We start from the raw sequence: 8,821 nt of genomic DNA, 5'->3' as shown, positions 1-8,821 counted from the left end.
CACGATCGGGTCACGGGGACTTCGAGCAATATCACCGACGTTTCAACCACGACGACGCTCTAATGATGTGCTCTTGTGGAGAGGCGAAAGACGTGGACCACCTGGTCTACTGTCGACTAACGCTGGCGAGGAGGCAACGGTGGCCGACCCTCCACTCTCGCAGTATGCCCGAGCCCATAGGTCCTATGGGATCTCTCGAGGCCTACTTCAAGAGATTAATCACCGACCCACGAGGCTTCGAGGCCTTTCTCCGCGTGACGGACTTCTTCCAGAAGATCTGTCTGCGGTAGCAGCATCCACACCTAGGTAGATGTGAGTGCGGACTACAAAGAACCTCCCGATTCCAAGGGACGATTTGGGAAAGAATGAAACTGGGGCACCAGCGGGAACCGGGGACAGACAGAACGCGTAGTGGCCACAAGGCATGATTTGGAGGACGATGTAAAGAGACGACGTACTGTAGAGTAGGTAGCCTTGGCTCACGGCCCTCCACGCCATATACCCTTCGGGAGGTCTGCGGTAAGGGCTCTAGCCCGGCCGCCACGGCGTTAAATACAACAACAACAACAACAACAATTACAGGAGCAGCTAAGCGCTGCTGAAGTCCGAAAGTTAAACGAGCTGTTGATGTGGGTCATTTATGTCCACTCGTACTTCGATGTTCAAGCCCTGGAGGCGGCATTGGTGAGCAAGTGGTCGAAAACATAGGATATTTCAAGCGGAACTGACAAATGATCCATATTAGTTCTTGGGTGGCAAGAAGAAATCGATGCTGCGACTGAGCAAAAAGCTCAAAGGGAAGTATGCCCCTCTCATCAAGCTAGATGACGGGTTCGCCAAGATGGATGAAAACATGGTCAAGGCGGTCTCGAAACCAAAAACAGCTCCGGGGCGCAAAGATGACCCTCAAATGCTTAGTGCTACTATCACCAAAAGCAAGGGCGAACTGCATAGGGTGCACAATTTTCTTTGGACTCTGTCAGAAAAGATCCGCCAGGAAAGCCTCATTTTCCAGCAACTTACATTAAGGGCGCCATCAAAGCCAACTTCCTCGATAGCCATATGGCAATCGTTCGATGTACTTTCAATCTATCGTAGGGTATATATGGCGTCAATTGCTGCCCGCAATTAACGGCGTCGTTTTTGCGACACAATCTTTTGGCAAATGAGCCCAGTGAACGTACCAAGGCAATCGCTTCATACCTGCTGCGTTGCCTATCAAGGCATCTGGAAGCACTCGAACAGTGCAATGGAACTGATGTCTTGACCAACGATGAAAAATCGGAGATAGATTCAAGCCTTTATGACATGCTTTTCTCCAATGTCATTGAAAAGCACTGGAAAAGCTGCGAATATGCTAAATGGTACGGCGAGGCCAAGGATGTCATGGTTTTCAGACGCTGGCTAGGCGACCGTGAATAGGGGTATGCCCCCCCCCCAGGGGGATTCCAGATGGCACGCTCAATCTGAAAGGTGTATACTGATACTATGTGTATACCTTGCTGGTTAGCAACCTTTCTCCTTGAATCACACTTTTCTCCTTCTTCCGCCTTTTCCCTCTCTCCTTTCTTGTGACTGCCTCTTTTCCTGTTTTGTCTCCCCTCTCTTATTCACTCTTCCCTATTCTGGTGCCTGCAACCTCTCGTTACATACACCCACACACACATAGCACAACACAGCACTGGTGCGTGGGCTTTGGACCATGGAGTCAATCCAACACAAAAGTGGCGCAGTGTTATTCGACTTGGATAACACACTTTTTGATCACTACCATTCCCTGAGATCCGCTATCGCGTCCATCCAGGCAAGCTACGACAGTCTCGAAACGCAAAATCCCCAAGACCTTATTTCCAAGTACAACAAGTCACTTCAGAAGGCCTACGACGAGTATCTCCGGAACGGAATCACTTACGAAGAGGCAGACTTTAAGAAGGTTCGCTTGTTTTTCGGTGAGATTGGGCTCCCACAGCCAGATCACAAGCAGATCATTGAGTTCCGGAATATCTACAAACCAGCATACCGGAATCATCGAAGGGCGACGCCGGATAGTGTTGAGATACTGATACGCCTACGCGAGAATGGCTTCCGACTTGCGATTGTTACTAATGGTCAACTCAAGGATCAGTTGGAGAAGGCGGAAGCCATCGGAGTGCATCACCTTGTCGACAAGATCATCACCTCAGAAGAAGCAGGTTGTTGCAAACCCGACACCAAACTATTCCGTCTGGCAATTGAGAGCTTGGGGGCGTCGGCTCAGAAAAGCTACATGATAGGTGATTCTGTGGACTCCGACATCAAGGGCGGCCTTGAAAGTGGACTCAACGCCATCTTATATTCGCCCATTGCCACAGACTCCACGCGCGAATTATTTGGGACAGCTGTGCCAGTCATCCGCAGCATGTCTCAGCTCCCGGAACATCTCAATCTCAGCCTCCCACGGTTCGCCCCACGTATCTACTCGCAGCATTCCCAGGTTATCGCAGAAGGAATCGGGATGGATGTGGTCACTGAGCCACGCCACTATCTCTGGTTAACGAAAGACACTGTGAATGGCCTTTCGAGGCAAATGGCCGGTGTCTTTGAAGACATTTCCAAGGAGAACTACGTCTCTGCCATCTCCCGGCTTGAAGCGATGATCAAAAAAGTCGCGAAAGCTGCCTCGCCGATCGACGAGACTGCCATTCAGATCTCATACCCCGGCCAGGACCACCAACCACGCGAATCGAGCACCGATTTCCCAGTTCATATCACGGAGAGACTGCATAGTGTCCGTGTCGACTACGAAAAGTACGTTTTCGCATCCGAACTGACGATTGAAGCTCACTTACGAGAGTGCATTGAACTACTTCAAAGCTACTGCGACAACCTCATGCAAGACCACCCAAGAGCAGCACTGCGCAACCTTCGGTCCGTGATGTTGATACTGGCTAAGGTTGCTGGAATACAGACTTTTATAGTCGTTGAGGGCGAAGGACTTGGTCTCGACGGGATTTGAGGAACCAGACTGTTTTTGGTAGTGGCTCGAAGAGGTCGAGAATGATAGCAACCCAAACCAGGTTTTACTGGCACGAATCATGAAGACGATCGCGCGGAGGTGGCTGCGAAATGGAGAATGGGAGGCTTCCAGGCCTTTCGAATGGATTAAAGGCCATCTTGCCATGGTCAGCTTTCTATCTCTGCCCATCCCCCCCCCCCCCGTCCCCCCGCCCCTCCGCCATGCCTGGGATATCGGGACATTACTAACTAAATCCAGCACCCGGTGCCATTGGAACAGCAACAAGTCCCAGAAGAGACTCCTCCCGATGAGGTTTCGTCGATCGAAACCGTCGAAGCTTGGTGTACAGAGGTTCTCAAAGATAGTACCAAAGACGCCCTCAGGCATCAACGCCTGGGAGAAACACTCAGGTCGCTTGACCGCAATGAGAACGGAGTGAAAGCTTTCAACAAATCTCTTGAGCTTGGTGGATCGCAAAAGTCATGTCTGGAGGGACTAGCGCATTGCTTTGCCAACATGAAGCCAGAAAAGCTGGAGTCATGCCGACAGTTGGAGAAAGTATTGCTTATCATGGAGGGCGAGGACAACCCAGACCAGGCCGAAATAATATCGACCTATCTCAAACTTGCAGAGTGGTACAACAACCTCAAAGACCACAAGAAGGTTACGGAGTACACCACCAAGGCCTCGGAATGAGCACCCGAAAGCCCTGACTCGCAGTTGGAGGCTCTTAAAACCGTTTGGAATGCGAGAGCTCCGAGCAGGTCACACAACTATTGCGCCGTTTACTTGACATGAACAGGAACCAAGGATCATCATCAATGATCCAACGAGTTCTTGCTCGAATGTCCACAGGAGATTACAACATACCGCTGGAGCAAGCCTTCCTTCGATGTTTCAGACTGTTAGCACGAAACACGGACGTCCTGCACCGCTTTCTTGATGCCATGAAAGAGGGTTTGGAAAATGCGGAGACGCAGATCCACGAGGTGGTGCTTTTGCTGTACAAAGGTATTTGGCTGTACTACTTTAGTGACCAAAAAGAGGAGGCTCGACTCGCATGGGTTCGATGCTTGGAAAAGAGCATAGAGTCAGACAGTACTTCAGAACGGAACCTAGCTGCCACACTGCTGAGCGCTGACCGTCTCGAGGTTTTGGCGGCTACTCCGGAGGCGGAACATCCCCGCCTTGTCGAACGCATGAAATGGTTCGCCGATATACAGGGCTCCCTCGGCTTTACGTCCTCAAGCTCGCACCTTGCTTCGTACTACATGCTCCAAAAAGACCATCTCGCCGCTCGAAGCGTCCTCCAGGCCAGACTAGAGTCAGCCTTCGAACAATTGTCGGACGAATATGAGTTCAACGACAGTAGTGCTTATTACGACTTGGGTTGCACCTTGGCCCAACTTGGTGACAAGGCCAATGCCTTGGCCGCGTTCTCTCTTCGACTTCCCTGAGCTTCAGGGTTCGATTTCGTTGAATACCTTCTTGACTTTGAGGACGACGAATCAAAGGCTGTGAGAGCAGAGCTCTTGGCTAAACTGCAAGGAAATCGACAGCCTTCCGCCTACTTGCAGATCATGATGGCCCTGAGGACACTGGGAGAGATCCAGCCAAAGCTAAAGAAGGCGCAGACAAAGCACCAATATCCATTACAGTAGGATACGAGAGACACTGCTGAAGTGGACTGATGTTGTCTACGTATCGGGCGGAACCTGGTCGACTTCCTCAGGCCATTCAGCGGTCGCGTTATCAAAGGGGGTATCGTCGATGCTGATGGCTTCCGCTTAGGTGGAGAAGAAGTTCCCTCCCAGGTATGGCTTGATGGTCTCAAGAAAGATTGGGGATTCGCGGGCAACAGGCTGAAAGAGGTGCCGATTAATGGAGAGACGGTAACAAACAGAGCAGCTACTATCAGCGAGGTGAATTAATAACACGTGCTATGGTACTTTCTTCGTGTTGAAAGGGATTTCCTTTCTTCTTGGTTGTGGTGTACTATTTTGCACACATGAAATGCCACAAGTTGATGCTGAACTCCAGTTTGGATTGCACAGCGTCTGGGTATCATGAAGTTTCTTGTCTGACGAGAGTTATATGGTAGTATTTGTTCCATCTTCAAGTCTCCCATCCTTTCGACTTTCTACTTCAAGCTACTACATGAAAATTGATCAAATTTGTCGACGGCGGGTCTTGGCGCGGCACCCCCTTGTTATGAGTGCACCTGTCTGAGCTTTGTTTTCCAAGTTACAGTAGTAAACCAGCCTGTTACTGTACATAGTAGGCCGCCAAACTCACATGTGAATTGGTTTCTTTTGGCTTGATATCTTTGAACTGAGGGCATGCGTAGAAGGCGAGAAAGGCGTTGTTCGAGTGCTTTTCAAGATTACCAAGATGATCACAACTTTCAGCGGCATATAAGACTGCAGGCAATAATCAATCTGGTTAAATTTTCATCCTACATGAGTTGCAAGAGCGAGAAGTAGGCTATGGCTACACGCCGCGGGTGCCATCAAATGGTGACGTCAAAGCAGCCATGACGTCTTTGGTTTCGCGCGCTGTTGTCTCACAAGGCCTCACACCGGTATTTGCAGAGTATCCACGGCATCCTCGTCTCAAACATAATTCTACAATCCATTTAAACACAACAATATCTTTATGAACACTTAAGCGAGGTGGTATATCATCACGAAGGCTCCGTCGTAGGGTTGTCTGCTTCTGCAAACCCGTTCCGCGTTCTCGTTGGCGGTTGCCACACAGCGTTTAACGTCTTGGCGGCATCATCACAACCACAGAAATGGAATTCCACAATAAGCCACAAACTGGAGAATCATTCGTATACCATGAGCGAAACGATCGGTCCTTATTGATGCTATATCTACAAGTCGTCATCAAGTCCTTCAGGCCTAGGCTGGCATCCCCGTCCAAGCTGCCGCCCAACGCAGAGCGCTTGACACCACCCAAGAACGCACGAAAATGCCATATAGAAGAGAGGGTATTGGAAGAGCTATGGCTCTATGACATAACACGAGAATCAGATGGCAGCTATGACAGAGAACCAGGTCCGCCGCGTCGACGACGAATTCTATACTTTGCCGGGGGAGGTTGGCAGATGCCACCGAGCAAGAATCATTGGACTTTTTGCATGGAACTCGTCCGACGGCTCGACAACACAGCAGTCACGATCATCTCCGTACCTCTCGCACCGAAACACCCTGTCTCAGTTGCATTCCCTCGTATTCAAAGAGCGTACAGTTCCCTTCTAAACGAATCACATGACGCCGGCGAAAGGGTTATTGTTGCCGGAGATAGTTCAGGCGGTAATATTGCACTAAGTCTCGTAGCTTGGACTTTGAAGCACCCAAAGAGTGAGGTTCTGAACCCACCTGTTGCTGTCATGGCTATCAGCCCTACGGTAGACCTTCGTCATGAACTCCCACAGATCAGAGTGGTGGAGAAATCCGATGCACTTCACACATTCGAATCCATCAAAGCCACTGCTGAGGCATGGTGTCCCGAGGAGGCGACTACAGAATCAAGTAAAATTTCGCAACAAAATCGAGGGGACAGTCATGGATGCTCCGACTGGGGCCTGGATGATCCCAGAGTGTCTCCCATTCACGCCGATCTTGGGGTCTTTGTACAACACAACGTTCACATTTATGGAGTAACAGGGTCATATGACGTGTTAGCACCTGAGGCTGTTGCTTTCCGAAATAAGTGCAGGGAGCATGGAGTCTCTGGAGAGTGGCTATCGTGGGAAAGACAGATGCATTGCTTCCCACTGATGTTCAAATATGGGCTCAAAGAGGGTAAGGAAGGCACGGATTGGATCATTCGTGTTCTCGATAAGCACCCATGAGATTTGGGCCGCAAGACACCATAGCATCGATAAAAGCTGAGTTGCAGGGATTCTAACACATCATGAGCGAGAGACCAACCCAACCAATTCTATGTACCACGATAAGATTTTGAATGAGGAAGTGCTCTCATCCAATCTATTCTTATACAAGGCACAAGCTGCATCATGTCAAGCTACAATGCACTGGCAGTATCTTCTATGAGGGGAATCTTTCCTGGTTTACTTTATGCACCCTCTTCGTGTTGAGTTGCCGTTCCGTTCTTGGCGTCCCTTTCGAATGGAACATCAGTGACCCTTGCCGCTTCACCGTCGAAGATGACCGCCATTTCTTCCAACGTATGACCTCGGGTCTCTGGGTAGAAGAAGTAAATGATAATCGACCCAGCCAAGAGGATCACAACAAATACAATGTAATACTTCCAACCAATAGCTTCAAGTGCGATAGGATTGACAAAAACGTTGAAGAAGATGCCCAAGTACGTGGTCATTTGCGTCAGAGCTGTTCCCCGGGCACGAAGTTCGTATGGCCAGATCTCGGCTGGGTATGATACAAGTAAGGGAGTGCTGCTCGTGGTGTGATTAGCAGGTCGCACACTTTCGTTGTATTATGTCGTCTACTCACAAGGCAATATCGTAGAACCCGTAGAATATGAATAACACCGGGACCACTGCCACACCGACTGATGGCGCCCCAGTAGCATCAAAGCTACCAGACAGACCAGTAATGACGACGAAACTGAGAAACATCCCACCACAACTGACGAGGAATAGCAGACGACGGCCTAGCCGGTCAACGGAGAGAGCAGCTGATACAGCCAGGACGAGGTTCCAGATTTGCAGACAGCCGTTGATGAGTGTTTGATCTGTGACAGAAGTGATACCGATGGTATCAAGGACCGCCCCGAGGTAGTACGATACGATGTTTTGCCCAGCCCACTGCCCAAGTAAGCCCAGCGACATTGAGATGAAAGCCCTGTGTCTGTTCCCCGGCGTGGAGAATAATTCCATCCATGAAGAACTCTTGGACGCCATCTCATCGTCTTCGATGGCTCGTTCGATCTCGGTCATCTCAAAGTCCACAAGGATAGAGTTTGGGTCTCCCCCGCCATGGAATCTGGTCAATACGCTGCGAGCTTTTTCAGCCTGACCTTTGGAGACAAGAAAACGAGGCGACTCCGGAACGAGGATGGCGGCTGGGAGCACGAGGAGCGGGATAGCGATCTGTAGCAAAGACGGGATGCGCCACGACCAGCTGTTGTCGTGATTCCGGGTTCCGAAGGTCGCCCATGCCGCCAGGCTAGATCCAACATACCATCCAGTGTTGTAGAGCCTGTGACACCATCTCTCAGCTTTCTATCCTTTACGTATCCGAAGTATTATGTTCAGGATCAGTACCTACGCCGTGAGAACTCCTCGGTGCGTCGGGTATGCCAACTCCGTGATAAGAACAGGCGCAAGACAACCCCACCAGGCGCTCGGCTGGCCAATGATAACACGACCGATGATGAACCCAGCCTTGTCGGGGGAGAATGCTTGGAGAAAGCAACCAATACACAGAAAAGCGTATCCAACAAAGAGTCCTTTTTTCCGGCCCCAGCGGTTGGCGAAGTATGCCACCACGGGGTAGGCAAGCATGGACGAAAGCGCCTGGATGGCGTTGATGAAGCCGAGCCATGACCCCTTGGGAGAGTCCATGAATGTCTGCCACTGAGGGAGAGTCAAGAGACCGTTCATCATTGAGCCATCATAACCGTTTGCTGCACAGAGCAAGGCTAGAAAGATGCAGTAGAAGTTGAGGCTTATGAGATGTCGTTGTCTATACCACGGGACCCCATCGTTTGGAAGAACGGCGGCGAGTTCCGGGCTGATGCCTAGGATCTTGGTGGAAGATTGCGATCTTGCAAACATAGTATCTACAAATTAGAGCCCGAAAGTAAAGACTTGAAACTAAAGTGTGTGATGAGAAG

The 8,821-nt window shown here is 50.3% G+C and overlaps 5 protein-coding genes across 5 annotated transcripts; 4 read left to right on the top strand and 1 right to left on the bottom strand.

Moving 5' to 3' along the window:
• Positions 1-1,702: 1,702 nt before the first annotated feature.
• Positions 1,703-2,338, top strand: BDZ83DRAFT_590269 (HAD-like domain-containing protein; the record flags this gene model as incomplete). Its single annotated transcript, XM_060506318.1, has 1 exon — positions 1,703-2,338. A coding segment is annotated over one exon (636 nt), but the record flags the coding sequence as incomplete, so codon positions are not given.
• A 1,502-nt stretch (positions 2,339-3,840) lies between these two features.
• Positions 3,841-4,452, top strand: BDZ83DRAFT_757134 (uncharacterized protein; the record flags this gene model as incomplete). Its single annotated transcript, XM_060514854.1, has 1 exon — positions 3,841-4,452. The coding sequence occupies one exon, from the start codon at positions 3,841-3,843 to the stop codon at positions 4,450-4,452; it is 612 nt and encodes a 203-aa protein (XP_060359333.1).
• A 246-nt stretch (positions 4,453-4,698) lies between these two features.
• BDZ83DRAFT_638930 (uncharacterized protein) lies at positions 4,699-4,933 on the top strand (the record flags this gene model as incomplete). The annotated part of the gene is made up of 1 exon (XM_060509393.1): positions 4,699-4,933. A coding segment is annotated over one exon (211 nt), but the record flags the coding sequence as incomplete, so codon positions are not given.
• Positions 4,934-5,601: 668 nt separating this feature from the next.
• BDZ83DRAFT_638929 (Alpha/Beta hydrolase protein) lies at positions 5,602-7,082 on the top strand. The gene has a single exon (XM_060509392.1). The coding sequence runs from the start codon at positions 5,790-5,792 to the stop codon at positions 6,852-6,854; it is 1,065 nt and encodes a 354-aa protein (XP_060359331.1). The 5' UTR covers positions 5,602-5,789; the 3' UTR covers positions 6,855-7,082.
• On the bottom strand, positions 7,079-8,762 carry BDZ83DRAFT_757133 (sugar transporter; the record flags this gene model as incomplete). Its single annotated transcript, XM_060514853.1, has 3 exons — positions 7,079-7,418; positions 7,477-8,184; positions 8,254-8,762. 3 exons carry the CDS (start codon positions 8,760-8,762, stop codon positions 7,079-7,081), a joined length of 1,557 nt encoding a protein of 518 aa, XP_060359330.1.
• Between the last annotated feature and the right edge of the window lie 59 nt (positions 8,763-8,821).

The sequence above is a fragment of the Colletotrichum acutatum genome (genome assembly GCF_030867785.1).
Source record: "Colletotrichum acutatum strain CBS 112980 chromosome Unknown BDZ83scaffold_151, whole genome shotgun sequence".
In the NCBI taxonomy this organism is placed as follows: domain Eukaryota; kingdom Fungi; phylum Ascomycota; class Sordariomycetes; order Glomerellales; family Glomerellaceae; genus Colletotrichum; species Colletotrichum acutatum.
This window is presented reverse-complemented; position numbering and strand designations above follow the sequence as displayed.

Coding starts and splice junctions, on each gene's coding strand:
- BDZ83DRAFT_638929 (XM_060509392.1), top strand. CDS start 5,790: ATGGAATTCCACAATAAGCCACAAACTGGAGAATCATTCGTATACCAT.